The sequence below is a fragment of the Genypterus blacodes genome, unplaced genomic scaffold (genome assembly GCF_046128005.1).
Source record: "Genypterus blacodes isolate CSIRO-AG114 ecotype Tasmania unplaced genomic scaffold, CSIRO-AGI_Gbla_v1 ptg000099l_1, whole genome shotgun sequence".
Lineage (NCBI taxonomy): Eukaryota > Metazoa > Chordata > Actinopteri > Ophidiiformes > Ophidiidae > Genypterus > Genypterus blacodes.
Genome location: NW_027466903.1, coordinates 2,491,139 through 2,511,086, shown reverse-complemented (window position 1 = coordinate 2,511,086; position 19,948 = coordinate 2,491,139). Strand labels below are relative to the sequence as shown.

The 19,948-nt window shown below is 45.1% G+C and overlaps 1 protein-coding gene across 2 annotated transcripts; it reads left to right on the top strand.

Moving 5' to 3' along the window:
* The first annotated feature begins 10,515 nt into the window (after positions 1-10,515).
* syt10 (synaptotagmin X) lies at positions 10,516-18,463 on the top strand. Of its 2 annotated transcripts, none has more exons than XM_076159830.1 (7): positions 10,516-10,702; positions 11,440-11,836; positions 14,447-15,008; positions 16,996-17,116; positions 17,347-17,518; positions 17,758-17,887; positions 18,392-18,463. In XM_076159830.1, exons 1-7 carry the CDS (start codon positions 10,516-10,518, stop codon positions 18,461-18,463), a joined length of 1,641 nt encoding a protein of 546 aa, XP_076015945.1. The 2 variants fall into 2 exon arrangements, with proteins under 2 accessions (XP_076015945.1, XP_076015944.1); XM_076159829.1 differs by having other exon boundaries at positions 10,516-10,717.
* The last annotated feature ends 1,485 nt before the right edge of the window (positions 18,464-19,948 follow it).

Below are 19,948 nucleotides of genomic sequence, written 5' to 3'. Positions count from 1 at the left end.
CAGAGTTGAATTTCAATATTGAGTTATTTAAGTTTTGCGTTTGAATGCAGATGCCAGCTTCTCTTGACTTTATTGCTTTTAGCGCTTCAGCAACGTTCAAGAGGCCACTTAATGGAAATCTCAGGGCCTCCAGTCTGAGGCAGGAAATCTGCAGCCTGTGAAGCCTCTTCAGATGTGTTACTAATAGAAAATCTGGAGCGCTCCTCCTCCTCTCACCAGGAGGCCCCGGGGGCCCCGTAGGAGTCCACAGCAGAGAGACCAACTGCAGTTTGAATGTGACTCAAAAATGACATCACATCCTGCAAAGATTCACACTCAGAGCTCCATTTCCTGTCTATGTACCGAAAAGAGGAGAATGAAGGTTTGGGATTGTTTATCTCCACAGTGACGCTCCTATCAAGTGTGCACTTAGGGACTCGGGGGCCCAGGGCCCACCCAGGTGTCAGGCCCCGTTCTCACCTCCTCCTCACTGCAGATGCCGTTGGTATTCAGGATCAAATCTGTGATCTGGATGTGAACAAAATGGGCTTTTTCAGGCTTCCAGCTGTTGAGGGTTTTATATCTATTATATTTAAAGGGAATTGTAGTTTTATAGCTATTGGGGGCTCCGGTATCTATAAAATCAACCATCAGGGACGTGTTTCCTTCTAAGCACCTCAGTCACCTTTTCTTTCTCCATGTCTCAAAATAAAGGACCTTGACACCGGAACACCGTTGCTCCCCAAACCATTAACCCCCCCAGCGCCTGATCACCCGGCCTGATACGGAGCAGATGGACCTGGACCTGTTGGCTGTGATTGCAGAGTGTTGTTATCTCGGCTATTGTCCCAGCTGACGTGGCCATGAGGCTCGTCTCCCTGCCGGCGTTCCAGGCGTTCCTATCTGTGCGGCCTGATAGGATTGTCGTCCCGGTCTGAGCCGCAAGACCCCCGAAGTGAGACGGTGCGCCAGGTTTTTATTATTGCGTCCCTGCTGTCGGACTCGATCTACAGATGACACGTAAACATGAACCCAAGTATCTAAACCTTCAAACAAACCAAACAGGAAGTGAAACATCTTATTTGCCTCATTGACTGAGCTAAATACACAAACAAACGTTAAAGCAGCAGGACATTGAACACCTCTGGAGCGTGTTGTCTCAATCCCTCACAGCATCCCTCACAGCAGGTGCCACGATTTACACAACAGGTGTTACATAACTTCTCCCACTCTTATGTAACCGCCAACTAGCACCACAGCAAACTGCCACCTGGGGGATTGATCTCACAGCCTCCCTGTAATAACCTTGTATTATACGACAACGTGGACGGAGTGAGAACAACCTCCAGCTCGATATCGGTTCGGTTGAATTCTGTCAAACATTCTAATAAAGAGGATAAGGTGCAGGGACTTTGTAGGGGATTAGGTGTCCTCGCCTTGTCTCCTCTCATGAGATTCTCCTCCACCATTCACACACGTTTGTGCTTACAGAGTGAACGAGCCGCCATCACTCGATCTCCACGATGGATCTCTAAGGTTGAAATTCATCTTTAGCAATGTGACTCAAGACAAAAACATCATATTCACATTCACCTTTTAATCTGACTCATTTTGTCACTCACTGTCTGAAACACAAAGCAATGTTTAAACATTCATGCCCTGCTGATTAACAGTCCAGTGGTGAAACATAATAAAAATGTGCAAAGCAAAAACTGGGAGGTGCAGAAGATCGATTATTTTCAGGTAATTTACCATTTATCGAGGAGGCCATTTTGTTCTGAGCCTTAAACGTGAAAAGGTTGCGTCACTTGTAAATTCGCCTCTGAATTTCACAAATTTAGCATTTCCTGATTCCTGGCACCACACAAACACAGCGTTAGTTTAAACACTGTTACCATCTTGATTTCAGATTCTCCACCACATGATGCAGGAGTCGCTCGTACCAGCAGATGAGGCAAACATTTCATTATCGCCAACGCAAACGCTGCAGGACGTCCTGCTTAATTCCCCTAAAAAAATAAGCCTACAATTAATCACGCTGTTGTTTTGGCTGATGTGTGATAATGTTCCTGTTCGTACTTGACAGCCGTCAGCCGCTTCTACGGAGGATCGCAGACGCTTTGGCGGCTTCCTGACACACGGGTTGCTCTCTTACAACCTGCTGTTATATCCACAACGGCAGTGTTGGTGGTGTGTTTGGCTGTAAAATTGTATTTAATTATAGCTCTGTGAGAGAAAGCGGGGAGAGTCCAGGCCCTTGCCTGTCCAACACACAGGTAACCATGACAACAGCTCAATCAAGATAAACGCCACCGAACTGTGGAGCAATTTTATAAACATATCGGCACAAATACACACATATTTGTAGCATCAACAAGTATAATCACGTTACTAAGCTCTGTACATTATTCATATATGTTGCGTAATATTCAAATGAGGCTCTTGTGGTTCTTCTCAGTCAGGAGTAACAGTTAGAGAGCCGGGAAGTGACATGGGAACACTGCAGCATCAATTACAAGCATAACCAACGCCCCCGTCTGCTCCGTCCTGAGGGAGCCAGAGCGCCGGTTACCACTTATTGATCAGTGACTGTGAGGGAGAACAGATTAGGTGGCGAGAGCTCCTCAATCTGAGCTGTGATGCTTTTATTACTGTGGACGGGAAACAAAGGGAAGCGGATGTGTTTCAACGTAAAGTTAAGAGCTGATTTCAATGAAACACAAGGCTGATATGATGTCATCATTTGAGGGCAAACACACATATGGAAAGACATGGAAGTGTGGCTCACTTAACAATCCTCATGCTGCCATGACGACAACAGTGCAGACCTGAGGTGTGTCCAGGAGAAAGAGAGGCATGATGGAGGTCAAAGCAATGCAGCTGTAATTACAAACAGTTCAGCCATGAAGTGAAATCAATGCTGTAATTTGTAACGTTCTTCATCTGAATAAGTGTCAGACGAGAAAACAAATGAGTCTGTTGGATTTGATAAACGCCTTTGGATTAGAAATTCTTGTCACTTATATATGCTGTTAAAACCTCCATCAAGCGTTCTGATTAGTTTTCTGATACTATCTTAAGCAAAGTGGATGAAAGAGCAATGTAATCATACACACATCAAGAAACACTGCAAGAATACACAGAAGAGATGTTGACACCTAAAGAGATGTTGATCGATAAATTCTGAGCTTGGGACTGAACGTTCCCTCATCCAGGTTGAACAAATGAATCGAGCATCAAGTGCGTCAGACTATGAGACTCCAGTATGGATTATTGATCTTGATTTGACTTTCAGTTGAAGCTGATTAGAAACAAGGCCGTGCTTACTTAAAGATGTGTAAACTGAGTCATGCATGATCCAAAGTAACCCTAAAAAAGTTATAATATATAAACTGCTGAAATCTGCTTCCAGATTCTAGAGTGGATTCCAGAGTGGATGAATATGCAAACTTGATCCTGCCCAGGATCCCACCTGCGGCTCTGTGACATTCACACAAAACTTCCTGTATCTACACCTGCTGGAGGTCTTGAGGTGTGATTGGTGTGAGGCTGTGTTGTGATGTCACACTGAGTTGTCTTTCTCCAGGCATGTCCTCTAAGTTAAATGTTAAGGACGAATAGTTCTTCAGATGGACATTGGGATGTTTGGTCATCAGGCTCTACATCAGTTAAGGATTCATTTTATATTACACATTATAATATCGCCATTAGTGAATTCCTGCTATTTGTAATATCTGTCTTCTTTTATTATTTATTTTAGTTATTTTTCGATTAAACATTCTTAAATCACAGCTCACCTAAGCTGCCGCGGCTTCACTGTGATTACCTGAGCGCCCGGCCTGTCTGTGTATAACCTGAGTCGCGCGTTCAGGCGTCACTGGTGGTCCGAGTCCAGCGTTAATGTGAATTAATGGTGATTGTGGTGAGCAGCCTCTGGCTGAGATAATGACTTCACCTGAGGGGTCCTGAGTGGCAGCCAGGCAGAGGCAATTGTTCTGAACATCCCAGTGAGGAGCTCTCAGCGTGATCAGTCGCTGTTCAGCCGCGTGCGTGCAGGAGCACAGGAGCACAGGCGTGCAGTGTGAATGAGAATGGAGCTTTACTGTAATTCACGGCCCTGATGGAGATCTTGAAATATCAACACGCTCAAGACGCTGAGAGGAAACACTTACAGATTTATGTTAATATGAGTCTCAAGCTTTAATCACCTACAACTAGAGCCAACGCATGCAATTCAAAAATATAAATATACACAGCAAAAGAAAACACTGCTGATAAAGAGGGACTTCCGGTAGATACTGTCCTTACCCAGAGATATAAAAAATATTTGATTATGTACTTTTATTCCTATTTTATGCAGCTTTGTACTTCTACTTTAATTCCTCTGCACCTGACATTGGATGAAGATACAGACAAATTGTTGCTGTTGTCAGTTCAAGCTCCCGTTTCCAAATTTTTATATGCATGAATTGTCACTTTAAACGCCATCTGTGATTTTGCAGTAAACAGCATCAACGACTGTGGCTGGTAACCGTGATTACAATGTCGACAGAAAAACAAAACCTATTGTTCTGTCTTCAATGTTGCCAGATGAATTAGCTTGTGCTAATTTCTTGTTTAATTTCTGACTCGATTTAGGATTTGGAACGTGTCCGTGAGGTTTTCTGATCAAATGGAGTCGCTGAGGCAAATGATTCACTCCGAGCTCTGCGTCTCCCTTAACAATTCCACACGTCCTTCCCCTTATTTCACAGACACGCGTTCGCACAGAAGCAGAGTCAGATGGTTAATGAATAATCAAATAATTAAAAAAAGGAAAAAGGTTGTTTTTCTCTTCACTTTCAAACAGAAATGTGCTTCCATTTAATCACATTGGAGCACTTGGCGACACCAGACTAACAGAACGCGTGCAGTAGCTTGAAGTAAGCTGTGCGGCCCGGGTGCATGTGCCTGCGTTCTAGAGGGGATTCGAACACGTATCCATCTCTTCTGCAAACACACGTGGTGCTTGGACTGATGTGGTGGTTTGTGAGAGATGCCTGACCGCTGTGGAAGTGGGCGCAGACATGGCAGTTAACCTTTAAATGGCCTAATTAAACCACAGAGCCATTAGGTAACCTGTGATTAAATCAGACCTGCTCCACCAGAGGAGTGAAAGATCCTTTTTACTGCTAACCACACATTTTACACTTTACTGTTGAGTATGTAATGGATTATTAACATCTTTCTTTGCTTCTTGTTTGGAGGAAAACAACCCTCTGAGGTGCGTAAACAGAAGCAGATAATCCTCAACGTGTTGTCTTTGAAATCTGCCAAATGGCACCAAAACCCACACGGCCTCTATGGCTTCAAGTGTTCTCTGAATAATTAAGTCTAAATACAGAGGACACAAACTGCTTGCGTTCCTTGGCTGGGATTGGTCCACGTTTCAGTTTGAGTCAGGGGCAGCCAGCATCACGCGAAGCAACATGAGAGGCAACAGAGGACGGCACTATGATTTCCTGTCTTAGCTTTAGGTTTACAGTCTTAGATGAATATGAATGAAGATGTATTGAGTGAACATAAATCCACGCTTTCAATATGGTTACACTGCAATCTGACGTGTAAGAAAGATTTATAACCATGTCACATAAACATCTTCTTCTCCTCCTTCTCCTTCATTGTCCTCTCTCAGCTACTCACAGTGCTTTCCAATAAAGTTATGATCGAAAAACTGAATCGGAGGCAAGAGGGTCCAAGAAAACAAGAGAAGAAAGAGAAGCAACATGCTCCTATTAACCAGGTTCAATCAGTCTGTCATCTGTTGACACATGGGTGAACGCCGTGTTATCAAGTCCTCTGGCTTTTCACTGATGAGTTGTTTTCCTCACAGGTCGTGTTGTGCCGGTACATTCATATTTGTGATGATGCTCCCACTCTCTACAGAAATCATCAATTACGCTGGTAATTTCTGCCTCACTCAGGCAGTTTGCTTAAAAGTTGCTGCGTTATCGCTCATAAAAGTTAAAGATTAAATCATTTCTCATTCACGGCTACACTGACTGTCTGCCAGTGTGACAGAACAGGTTATGAAGCGGAGCACAACATATCTGCCCTTACATGAACTTCATGTGCTGCCATGACATCACAGCACGCAGGATGACGAGGACGTTTACAGTATTGTCACGATGCTCTAAAACTAAGTAACTGCCAGGAAAACTGCTGGTGTTGGAAGAACTACAAGTCAGTTTCCTCAGACATTTTGTAATGGGCCCATATTGCTCTAAGGAGGAGATGATGTGAAGTGATAATGAAACGATAAAAACCATCTGGATGCTGCAGGATCATCATCTTTGAGAAAATAATTGTTGCAACAAGCGGATTGGAGTGAAATCTTGCCTCACGTTTAACCAATCTCAACCATAACTCGCTGTGGTCTGCAAGGGACCGTTTGAAAGTCACACACATACTGTCATGTTGTTTCTAAGCGCTCAGTACATAACGAACCCACAACCCTTTATGTTTATGTCTCGTCCTACAACCAGCAGTGAGGAAACTCCTGCCAGTTTGATGGAATGTGGACTCAAATCACTGCCAGTGTCACTTTGAGACGGTCCCTTGGAGACAGCAGCACCAGTCTGATTTGGAAGCTGACACAGTAGATAGATAGTAGAGGTTTATCTGTGACATCACCATTGCTGCTCTGCCTTGGTGGAGGCATAAGCTCTCTCTCTTTTAATTACAAATCCCTACCAACTCCCTCAGCTTGTCAGCCATCACATCTCCCCTTAAAATGAGAACAAGCACCATTTCCCTTGTGACATATGCAACAATCCGTCCTTGTCAAAATGTTTTATTGTCATGGAAATGGCTGCTGATTGGATAACTGCAGACTCACTCCTCCAAATTGCTCAATTGGTGTGTTAAAGTTGCTGCTTCATTGTTTGCCGGTTCAACTAAAAATGTGGGAGTCTGACGAAAAAAGGCAACACAATGTAGGCAGTGATTACTTTTGTGTTTACGTGATAGCATTTACATAATCGTGCACTAACCTCTCATCCTCTCATCAGCCAGCAATTAGAAACCTATAACTGCTATTATATTCGCATTGTTAAGTGTTGTTGATGTTCCTCCAGTGTTCCCCCCCACACACACACACACACACACACACACACACACACACACGCCACAGTAGCTCTGAGGACAATCTCTCTCAAAACCTACAGGCAATACATGTGCAGTAGCATATGTGTGTATTCAAATCCTGCTAGTCAACAGATTTGATCCTGGGAATAAAAAGACACTCTGGTTTTCACTCCAGTGTTTGGCAGAGGGGAGTCTGTCATCTTTGGCGTGGAGCCTGGCGCTGGAACTGAAGTCACACACGGCTGGGAAATGTCACTGGAGGCTCGCGAGCAGATGAGCAACCTTTAATTATCCTTGTGAATCCAAATGAGGATTGTCCAACAGAGTGATTTCATTATGGACTGTGTCGCCGACACAGACGGGTCGTTGGCTGCATGGACGTGTGTTTCATATTGATTGCATCGTTCTGAATGGGCCAAACCCAATCCAGTTTGGCAGAGCGTACCCGTCTCCACCCTCGGTCGGGATTTGAAGGTCTGCCAAGCAGCTTTGGGCTTTGGCTCCACAACTGGAGGCAGCATCGGGCTTGAGTGGCTTTCCACTCAAAAGTTTGATACATTGCTTTTTAGTTGTTGTGCTGTGGGCTGAGCCAGATGGAGAAGCTCTCAGTTTAACAGGTGACCTCTGTTCCAACCCTCATCTGTCTAAGTGAGCTCCGGGTTGTGACCAGAAGCATGTGGCCAGAATGAGTTTCCTCTGTAGGATGTCAGGAGCTCAGACATGGGGAGGAGCTCGGGGAAGTATAGCTCCTGGAGTTGTTAAAGGCAGATCTATCTGGGAGGAAAACACCGGGCCGACCCAGAGCATGCAGATGATAGACTTCATCAGGCCTCCCAACACCTTGGGATCACTCCATGAGCAACAATTGACATGAAAGCACACAGCACATTCAGCTCATTCTTATGGTTACACGTGTCTTTATGTGTGCCTTTATTATTAGTAAGACTTAAAATCCTCTAATCAGAAACAAACTGCACTCAGACCATGACTACAGAACACGCTCCTTTCTAGCGTTCATTTCTAAATGCCTCACACGTTTAACTGTAAATTGCTGCACAAGGGGTATCAAACAGCATGTAACCATAGCAACCATGCGCCTGTTTAGTTCTGCCTGATGGACACCAGACACCATCAGCCTGAAGGGAGACTGAAAAATAACACGGTTGAGTTGGAAATTTCCTCGAAAATCATTTGTGTTCACTGTGAATTGAAACGAATGTGTAAGGTAATGTGTGTGGAGCAGGTTCACGGGAGGCGAAAGACAAGCTGCAACATTTTAAACATGGATAGGAAAATCAAAATACTCTCATGGAAATATTGGCGCTCCTTTCCTCTCACTCACAGATGCAAAAACCTGTAGGTTGTAGTAAATTGAGGTCTTGCACTTTGCTGGAGTTCATGCCGGCTGTACATTTGATGTATAGAACTCAATTTGGCAGATTTATGCAAAGAGATGGAAACATCAGTGGAGATTTGTGTGTATATCTGATTGAATTGTTAATATGAGAACATGTGAAGGGTTTCCATTCACATTGTGCTGGTTCTTTCTTCTTTCCTTTGGGAAGAGGCGGCATAACCGTGGCAACCACATCCTGAATCCCCCTCGGCTGGATACACCACCTTTTCTTTCAGTCTCTTATTCCTCCCCCTGGTCTTTGTCGCCGCAGATGCCAGCTACCCTTGGTTAGGTGCCCCCCGCTGGCATGGAGTGTAAGGTGAATAATAAAATAGGCTCTGGAGGAGGTTTGTGCTCAGGTGACAGAAGGAAAAATGTCTCTGCAGTAACAATGAAGAAGAATCCTTGTAGGTGTGTGTATACTTTAGGTGGTCCGCTGTGTTCACTTTCTATGCAGACACACGGTGACCTCAGTACTATAAGACTCTATCTGCCCCCAGACCCCTATAGAGCTACAGAGGTTTAAAGTTTTATGACTTCAATGTGAACACTGGCAACTTTTGGCCTCTTTAACAATATTAAACCCATAACTTAGGAAAAAGTGCAAAAGAAACACCCCATGAGAACATTAAGCAGCGTTCACTGACTGCTTCTTTAACATGCCACACAGAACCTTATAATACTCAACTTAAACAGAAATGTGTCCCGTTTAGATTTTAGGTCAAAAACTGATAAATCAAGAGATAATGCAAAACCCAAAGGAGACGATCCATTAGTAAATAGCAGGCGCATTTGCTGTATGAAGGTATGTTGGTGGATATACTTGTTTCTGTGGTGAAATTATGCAAAAATAACGGTAATTATTGAAGATAAAGATGGTTTAAAGCAGAAGAAATTCACATTTTTGATGCTAACATTGAATTAAATGATGAAAGTTCAGTTATAGAATCAAATCCTCAGCATGTTACCAGCCAAATCTTTGTTTCTATGGAGATTTGATGCACTTTGGTGTCATTGTTTTTGCATTTTGCAATGAGCACATTCACTCTTTTCTCTCAGATGTTGCTGCAGCACAAAACGGAGCCAAAACGAGGATGAATACCAGTTTCATTCATCATGTGGGGGTAAATATGCTCCCTGGGGTTTGGGCATATGGTTACAATTTTGCTGCAGGAAAACATGAAATGCTAATTGCACTCAATGGTTTTTTAGAAATATCTTATTTCTGAGATTTCCCACCCCCTAGTGGCCAACGTAATACATTAATGACACTTTAAATCCAGAGACACATTTCACACAATGTGGAAAAATGTTAACTAACTGCTTTGATAGTGACAATCATGATATATAAGGATAAATGTATTATTTTCACTATTTCACCAGAACAGGTAAAGACATATAAGCTGTAGATGATTTAGAGGTTTATATGCCTGTAGTTTGATTCAAAATCGATGTGTGTGTGTGTTAAGTCCACACAGTGAAGGTATCGATCCTGTCAGGCTTAATGATGTGTGAGTATTGACAACGAGTATTGTCTTTAACCACGTGACCTGATGAATTCGGTCGACTAATATCTGATAAATAAATCCACAGTCTGAAAAGAGAAAGGTAAGAATAACTAATGAGGGCAAATAAGATGAATTCCTCTGCGTAAACGCTCCTCTTCCTCGCTGGGGGTCATAGGCGCAGAGGGAGGTTGGGTTGGGCGCGTCTCCAGTCTCGCCGCGTTACTTGGCAAAGTATCGTTACTGCGCCCAGCCAGCAGCGCCCACTCCGTCCTCCACACCGCTATTGGCCGGGGCGGGGGCTGGGCTCCATCCTGCATCCCAGGGGCTGGGCTCCAGCATCCCGGGGGCTGGGCTCCGGCATCACGCCGCCTGTAAACGGAGAGCACGGAGACGCGCCCGGCCACTCTGCGTTCACTGCGCGCTGATATGGACCGGGACGCCGCAGCGCGCAACTCTGCCGTGTGCCGCGGACACGCTGCGCTCGGTGGCGCATAGACGGGCGCACAGATGGACAGCCGTCCCCCCGGATCCCCCGGCGTACAATGGCTTAACCGGAGAGACATGGGAGTGCGCACGGAGGACGGGCTCACCCTGTGCCAACGGGCTCTCCAGATAGTTACAGAACTTTGCCTGGCGGGGCACGCAGACCGGGAGAAATGCTCGGACATATTCCCGCTGGAGAGCAGCTTACCAGGTAAAGGACATGCAGGTAAATGGAACGAAGTCCTTATTCTCTCCGTGTTCGAGTCCACAGCGCCGCGGACACTCTGTTTGATCTGAACTTGAGCTCTGATTCGGTTACACTCCGTGTGTGTGCGTGTGCGTGTGCGTGTGTGTGTGTGTGTGTGTGTGTGTGTGTGTGTGTGTGTGTGTGTGTGTGTGTGTGTGTGTGTGTGTGTGTGTGTGTGTGTGTGTGTGTACCGAGCGCAGATGTGCGTAGATCCGTTCAAACGCATTTGTGCGTCTGTGCTGCAGCCTGAGGAGACATGCAGCAACAGGTGGACTCACTGAGCCAGAGGAGCAAACTGATGAGTGACCTCCTTCTCCTTCCACTTCTCACCTCAAAATCTCCTTAATTCAATGGAAGTTTCTTAGTTTTGTTGGTTCTGAAGCTGTTTTTAAGGACTGGTGTCTCAGTAAGATCAGACCTGAGCATCAGACCGCGTTTATCTCCTTCACTCCTCCGAGCATGTGAGTCTGTGGATGTTGTGGCGCCTGAAGAGAAGATGTGGCCACTTGAAACTGTATTTTCCTGCTTTATCAAACAGCTGCCCCCTCTTTCTTACAGCTTGCTTTTCTCCTTTTTCTCTTTCTCCCTTGCATGTTTGTCTGTCCTATTTGTTATTGTCTCTTCTGCTTGGTCTGCCTGTCCTCTCATCTGTGTCTCCATCCCTCCTTGTCCTCTGTGGTTTCCTCCTTGGTTACCTGTAGACATCTCTATTAGTCTCCTTGCTGTGGTCGTGGGTTTCTGTGGCCTCGCCCTGTTGGTAGTCTCTCTCTTTGTGTTTTGGAAGCTGTGCTGGCCCATCTGGAGGAGCAAGGCTCTGTCTGGCCATGCAGAAAACGGCCTCCGCGTGGGCTTCCCCGAGGCGCCACCTGCCAGCTCCCCACCCACGGCTGACCCTAATGCGGCGGATGTGGAGAAGAAGAAGCCGGCGCCTGAGGTGAAGGCGGCGGGGCGGAGCTCCGTCAAGCTCCTGGAGGCCGCCATGAAGATCAGCCAGACATCGCCGGATATCCCCGCCGAGGTGCAGACGGCCCTGAGGGAGAAGCTCAGCAAGCAGGCCAAGATCCAGAGGCAGATCACCGAGCCCACATCCTCCTCCAGGTACACTAGCGTGACTCCTCCCACTGGGGCAAAGTACTGCAGTGTATCTGTTTGTGTTTGGCTCTGCTTCTACTGCAGTGCATTCACCTGACACCTGTGGAATCTGAGGAAAACCTTTCACCATTTTTTACCTTCAGCGGACCTGAAAGCATGAAAATTGAATCAGACAAGAGATTTGAAGGTTATGTGTGACTTATTTTTATATTTTATATTTGGCTCATAACTCTAATATCACCAAATCAGGGGGAATTTCATTCAAAACTGCTTAAGAAATACTTCTAAAAACTTCCATTATATGGACCACAGTGTGTTGAGGCAGACAGGGACCCTCCATTACTATGAAGACTACTTACATAAGCATTAGAGTACTTCCTCATCTACTCTCTGTCCCTTTTACATACATTAATACCTACTACATATTTCTCTGTACTGTTTGTTTTCTCTGCTTCTTTTCATTTGTGACACATAATATGTACGGCTCACAGACTACAAATGCGGTGCTGACAGTTCGTGACAGTGTGTGTGTGTGTGTGTGTGTGTGTCCTGGAGGTGGCTTGGCACTTGCCATCAGGCATCAGGCCGGCGACCTTGAAACCCTCACACACGTTGATTCTTGTGAATTCTACACGTCGCCTCAAAGAAACGTCTCCTTCCGTGCCGTCTCTCCCGCTCCGGTTTTTGAAACCCGTAATCAGTCAACGGCGAGCTTTGCACCGAGGCCACATGTGAGTGATGCTGCCATGGCAACGCCAGGAAGCAACCCCAGTAATTAAACAATCAGCTGTGGCTTCTCTTTGTTTTCCAGGTCGGTGTTTAAAGGAGAATGTCCATAATTAGCATTGCTGTGGGGAGGGAGCTGTCAGTGGTGAAGGTTGCAGCTCTCGTCACACACGCCAGGCAGCTGTGCTTTATTTCTCAGTGGGAGCCGTTATTGACACTCGCCTTAGTATTTCATTAGGCTCATTAATTCAATTATATGGAGCAGCAGTCCTTCATGCTCTGCACCCCCACCAGTGGCTGAGAAAGGCCATGATTCGACTTCTGACACCCACATTCCTCCCATTCTTCCTCCCACTCCACGGACCCTGATTACTTTTCCGATCATTCAGAATGAAAGAGACGCAGACGCCTCATATAAAACCTGCCTGACCCTCGGACTTTCACACTAACAGCACTGCCTCAGTACCAGAGAGCTGCACAGGGATGACATTCCACCCAGCTTTGTCACAGTACAGCTGAAAACATAAACATTTATGTCCATTTGAGTGAATTGCTTCCTCTGTAAATCTCAAATTTAGCAAGAAACTCTTCTATTTGACCAGAAAAGACAAGCTTGGTATGGATCTCTACAGACGGCTTATTGTTACATACACCGACTGTTTTCGACGACGAATGTCTTTGATAAGGTCAGAAGCTTGCAACTCGACTTGCCAGATACACAAAGTAATCACTGATTCAAATAGAACCCACACTTATTAGGGTTTTATCTGGGGTGTTAGTGGTGGGTTTAGGGTAAATCCCTGTGAGATCAGTGACTATGTTGTTTGCTTAATGGAGGATTACAAGGCAAGGAAACATGGGGGCCAAATGGCAACCAAACGCAGATTTGTAATACTTGTAAATAGTGTCTGTTGTCAGTCTGACAGAAATCACAGAGTTCTTGGTAGTTTATAAAATATTTCACAGTTCTATTTAGAGAAGATTGGCTGTGATCGGATCTGAGGTATCTGCCATGTTGCTCAACAGTGGCGTTCGTTAACGCAGCTGTCAGGTCAGTGTGGTCGTCTGACACATGAGGAGGGCCTGTTGCTAGGTGACAACATTAAGTGGATCAAACGCAGCCAAGGTTTGCTCAAAAAAAGGTATTTCATCAATCCGATCACAAACATGAGCTGTCTGCCTCCAGAAGGAACCAACATGGATACACACCAGTCAATATACAAGAACCACCACATCTGCATTTAACCCATCTGAGCTATTAGGAGCAGGCGTAGTGCCTGGCTCAGGGGCAACGGCAGGAGTAATCAACCTAACTCGCTAACCTGCACCTTCACAGGTTTTTTCCTCTTTTTGCTCTTAGACATGATGTCTTTGTGTGTTTCCCCACTGCAAAAATTGACGTTTGCTAACTTCAACATGCCAATGCCCCTCAGCAAGGCACAAGGCTGTGGACCTGGAGTTGGTCCCTGTGCGTTGCACTTGTCACAATTACGAAGTTTTCTTCTTCTTCGTCGTCGGTGACATAGTGTGGATGCGCTTTTCCTGAATGTTCTCAAATCGTGGGGTGAAGATAGCGATCGTTCACAAGTTTCAACCTCTCAGAAATGCACCAACTTCAGCTCAATTCTCTGCAAAAGCTTAAATCTTAGTGCTAAAGATGTATTTCATTGTTCACAATCATGCTTACTGGAGCAGGAAGCTACCATCAGTCAAAGAAATGTGACATTTCCGGAGAACAGCACATTCTCACCGTATCTGCTTATATGTCAAACCATATTCCTCCTTTTTCTCACGGATGCTTCATGTTTCTTTTTAAACCCTAAAAAGGCAGAGCAGCATGACCCCGACACCTCAGACATTTACCGTGTCCCCTCTACCCTTTTCAAACAGGCACAATTCGTTCCGTCGCCACCTGCCGCGTCAGATGAATGTCACCAGCGTGGACTTCAGCATGGACACGGTGCCTCTCCGGCAGTCGTCCACTGTCAGCATTGGCAGAATCAAACCCGAACTCTACAAGCAGAAGTCTGTGGACTCGGAGGATGGGGCCAAAGAGCCGGTGGAGACGTGCGGGAAGCTGAGTTTCTCTCTGCGCTACAACTACGAGGAGCAGGCTCTGGTGGTGACCATCCTCAAGGCGTTGGAGCTGCCCGCCAAAGACTTCACCGGCACCTCTGACCCCTACGTAAAGATCTACCTGCTGCCGGAGAGGAAGAAGAAGTTCCAGACGCGGGTCCACCGCAAGAACCTGAACCCCACGTTCGAGGAGACCTTCTGCTTCCCCGTGGTGTACGACGAGATCTGCAACCGCAAGCTGCACTTCAGCGTCTACGACTTCGACCGCTTCACCAGCCACGACATGATCGGCGAGGTGGTGGTGGACAACCTCTTTGAGCTCTCCGACCTCTCCAGGGAGGCGGTGGTGTGGAAGGACATTCACGCCGCGACCATGGTGAGGACGTTTATCTTAAGGTTGTGGGAGACGTGGCGCCATCTTGTGGTCAATTATACTTACTACTTAGTTACGTTTTAGCCTCTTACTCTCGAATGACAAGACAAAGGTCCTGGATGTAACGCAGCATTTCCATTCAAACTGATTTCCCACCATTTTGAATCACCAGCCAAGCATTACTTTTACATATTTTGTTCGCTTTAATATTCCCAGACGAGATTAGAAGTATTCTCCAGAAATCACGGCCACCATCAGAGCAATCAACATGAGTGTCTTTAATCAATTGTATTTTGATGCAAATCAGGATCAAGACACTGATTCAAATCTATTTCATATTAATAATGTCACTAATTTAGCATTTTGTGAATCTCTGAGTGTTTTCCAGTTCTAATTTGTTTAATGAAATACTGCACAGAAATCCCATTAAGTCTAAATTAATCAATATACTTCCTCAAAAGTGGTTGGTAGAAGGTGTTTTGGGAAAGGCGCACACACACACACACACACACACACACACACACACACACACACACACACACATGCACTAAAAAGGATCTGTATTCTGAGGATGAGCAGCTAAAAAAAGCAACAGAGAGTAAAACTGGGCCACCATGACACCAACGCTTTGTTTTACATTCTCCAACACATCCAGAGATTAAACTCCACGTCTTCTCTTGTGCCAGAAAGCCTTTCACGCTCATCACAGTTTACTAAACAGCTCCGCTTTGCTCATGCATGTTTCAACGGGGGCGTTCCTCACCTGCTGTGTGCTGCAACAACAACAACAAGAGCAACACGCGTTTAGAAGATGAGCGTCTGTCACTCTTTGGTTCCAAATGGTGACAACAGACGTTAATGCTCCCCTGAGGATGAACCCAGACTTCCCTCTGGTGTCTGAATTCATTTTGTTTTCTGGTTTGTATCGAGCATTACAGCCTGGTGGCGTAGAGGCCAGAGTTCAGTCGAGGAGGACGACGTCTGAGCCCTCAAAGGTCAAGAACCTCCTGCTTTAATCGTTAGTAAAAGACATGCTGCTCTAGCTTGACCTTTTGGGGAGGTCAAGGAATCTAAGGGAATGGAACACAGCATGCATGTGGAGGTGTAATAAAGGTGTGAAAGAAGGTTAGATTACAGTGGAATATCCAGGAGCAGGCTGGCAACATCTGAAAGCAGTCGATTTGAAGCAGAGGTGTATGGCGCAAAAAGTGGATAAACACATCTTAACATGTGGTTGCGTCTCACTCGTTGTACAATTGAAAGGTCACAGGCGTCAGATAGGTCAAAGCTGCGTGTGTTTGAGCATTGAGCAAAGCGGCAGAGTGGAGGATCGGAGGTCGGGAGAGTGGCGCTCGTCGCGTGAGAGCGTGTCAGGCGGCATTTGGACCGGCGTTCTGCTGAGAATGTGAGCAATGTTGGGATGAACTCAGCAGATGAGCTCCAAGGGCAGAAAGGACTGAATCTACCATGTTTGTGCTGCCAAACTCAAACATCACATGAGTATAAAGTCTTTGCCTTGGTTAAAAAGGAAGGAGTCATCACATTCTGCACTTTCATCGTTGATTATGGAAGATGAATTCTGCATACATTTTAATTCCCTAACTGCTGCTGTTCTATGTTGAATTTTAACGAGAGCTTTTATCAAAATGCTGCTAAGTAAGAATGATGCAGAGAAGTGATCTTGTAACAACCTTAGCTGTGATCTTCCTCTTTCTTTCAAACACATTTTGAATTGCTGTGCTGGATTTTGTTGCCATCTGTTATCATCAAAGCGCCGGCCGGTGGATTAAACAACAACAGCGGTGACTAATCAATATCTGCCTGTACGGAACAACAAAAACATCGACCCACTGGGAGAGACAAATATGATGATGATTTAGCAAGTGATGAAGAGGTCTGATGAGGGTCCTGTCACACCAGGCTCTACGGCGCCACCTGTGTAGTCTGTGTAATCACCTATGTTCTTAATTGTTCTTTTCTGGTCCTCCAGGAGAGCGTGGACCTGGGGGAGATCATGTACTCGCTGTGCTACCTGCCCACCGCAGGCAGAATGACTCTGACCGTTATCAAATGCAGAAACCTCAAAGCCATGGACATAACAGGCTCGTCAGGTAAGCAGATGCCCGACACGACAGCTCACACTCGCACAGCAGGACGCCACTTATGTACACTGCTGAGAGCGTCACATACACAACCAGGAAAAGAACATGAACCTTTGCAACTATGATGTACAAAGACTTTCTGTTCTATGGAGTAAAACCTCTCGGACATTTTAACCCCAATTTCAGCGTTCGTTCATGTGACTCCTTCTTTTTAACGGCGACCATCTTGCGTCTCTCAGACCCCTATGTGAAGGTTTACCTCATATGCGACGGGCGGCGACTGAAGAAGCGGAAAACGACCACCAAGAAGTGCACGCTGAACCCCGTCTACAACGAGGCCATCATCTTTGACATCCCCCCGGAGAACGTGGAGCAGGTCAGCCTGTCCATCATGGTGATGGACTACGACCGGTGAGTGAAGCAGTTTGTCTTTCCAGTTTAAAAGTCTTTATTGTTTTTATTGTGCTCACTAAAATCCTTCATATTTTATTTGTAACACTCACATATAAGCTGAACATTCAACATGAGATTTATTAGACTGAGCTTAAAGAATCTAACTATTTTAGTGACTTGGTTGAACTTCATGTAGAAGCTTCATCACTACATGATATGTGTGTGTGTCTGTGTGTGTGTGCGCGTTACACTAACAGGGTCGGACACAATGAGGTGATCGGTGTGTGTCGCACGGGGCCAGAAGCTGAAGGACTTGGACGAGACCACTGGAACGAAATGTTGGCTTACCCGCGGAAACCCATCACACACTGGCATGCTCTGGGCGAGGTTTAAACACACACACACACACACACACACACACACACACACACACACACACACACACTCACTCATCTATTACCCACAATCCATTCAGAGCTTTCTGGAAGCTCCAGAATGTCACAATGAAAGAGGGGATTTTATGCACGTCGGTGCTGCATCCAATCTACTTAAAGGGCAACAACGTACCTGTGAAAAGACCATAATCAGCATCAGTCTGATCAAATGAAGACGTTTGTGATAGCTTCCCTGTCTGCAACGTAGAACCAAAAAAAATTGTAAAAACCCATCAAACCCATCAAATTGTGCGACTTTTGGGTATGAACTTCAGAAAACCCGGGCACATGTGAGCCTCCTGCAACAGGCAACCAACTTCCCAATATTTGAGGGTTTTCACCGATTTTCCAACTTCAAATTGAGCAAAACCAATCAAACACAACTATAAAATATGTACAGTAGAACAGAATTTGTAGCGAAACTAACTGTGTGTGTTGTGTATGTTTTGACTTGCAGGGGCCAGGACAAGCTGCTAGTTTTGAGAGTCAAGCTTCGTGTCCGTCGCCCAAACCTCCCCAGACGCCCTGAAGGGGGCGCCACATCCGCCGTCTACTTAGATTAACCTGTTAGGCGTATCAAAGGGAATTGTTTAATTTAACTGATGTTCCTCCAGCACTCTACAGCTCTATGCACAGCAGCTTCCATCAGTCAAATGGCTCTTTTCTTTTCTTTTTATTTGCCCACGGCTGCATCGACCTTTCCCACATTTCAAGCAACTTTTTCTGGCCTGTACAGGGCTCGGGGGCAACGCTGCTAAACGCCATGAAAACATTTGCTCGACAAAAAACAGTCAGTAACCCAGCAAGTGGAGATGCAGGGTTTGGCTGAGGTCAAAAAGGTCAGAGGTCAGTGGTCATGGGTCAGCCACTAACCCACCATCCACACATGTAGTCAAACCTTCAGCAACTGTAGCGACACATGTAGCAAACTCACGTATGTCAAGTCCATATGCGAAAATGTGCTGGAGATCTGAAACTGAGCTGAACCTCTCTGACCTTTGTAGGGGACATAGTGTGTACGTGCTGCAGTGCACACTGAGTGAACACGGGCCCTTTTAGCTATACTAACACATGAGTTGATCAACGGTGGCCTCATTTACATGCAACTATGCTCAGATTTGTAGGAAGATAAATAGCAGACAACAAAAAGTCTAACATACAGAATATTAAGCGAGAATAAATAGCTTGCCAAATATACGTAATGCCTCGAGTGTTAGTGTGTATGTAAATGTACTGACTCAGCTGTGACCCGAATACGTCTGTGTGTCCAACCAGGCGTATAAGAGCGTAAAGTCAGACTAAAGGAACTAAAAAAGTTATTAAACTGTAGACATTAGGCAAAATAACACAAAAACACAATATGTCCCCTTTAAAATCAATAATGTTGCAATTGTTCATGCTCAGTAGCTCAGCTTCACTCATGTTATTGAACATTAAGGACAAGAAGGAAATTAGTCTAATTTGTGTCTTATTACTGCCGATTAGATTTGTGGCTCATGTTGGAATTAAATGTGTAATAAGGCTGATTAACTGAGATTAACAGAGATTAAACGGCACTAAAAGGTAAATAATATCAACTGAGTCATTACAATATCATATGTGCCGATAACTTACATCCACACCAGCTTATCAATTAAAATATCATTAAAATTAATGATAATATATACAAATCCAAGAAAAAAGATAGTTAACTATATTGGATCCAAACAGAAAAACGTCTACTCACAAGTACCTTCAGGGAGTTAAAATATACTACACTTTTTCAGTTTTCATTAGCTGTCTCCAGTATTGAACATTTACATACATGAAGCCATATGAAGTTAAGTTGAATGCATCGCTGACTCAGCGTTTCTTTACATGTGAGTAATATGAACCTAACATAGCAAATAGACAAAGGCTATGAACTGTTAACTTACTTGCACATGCATATAATGATGCTTTCCCCAGAATATTGAATAGGTATTTTTATTGTAGCATGGCTGTCCCCACTTTGAAACACTCCAAGGGAAGAGGA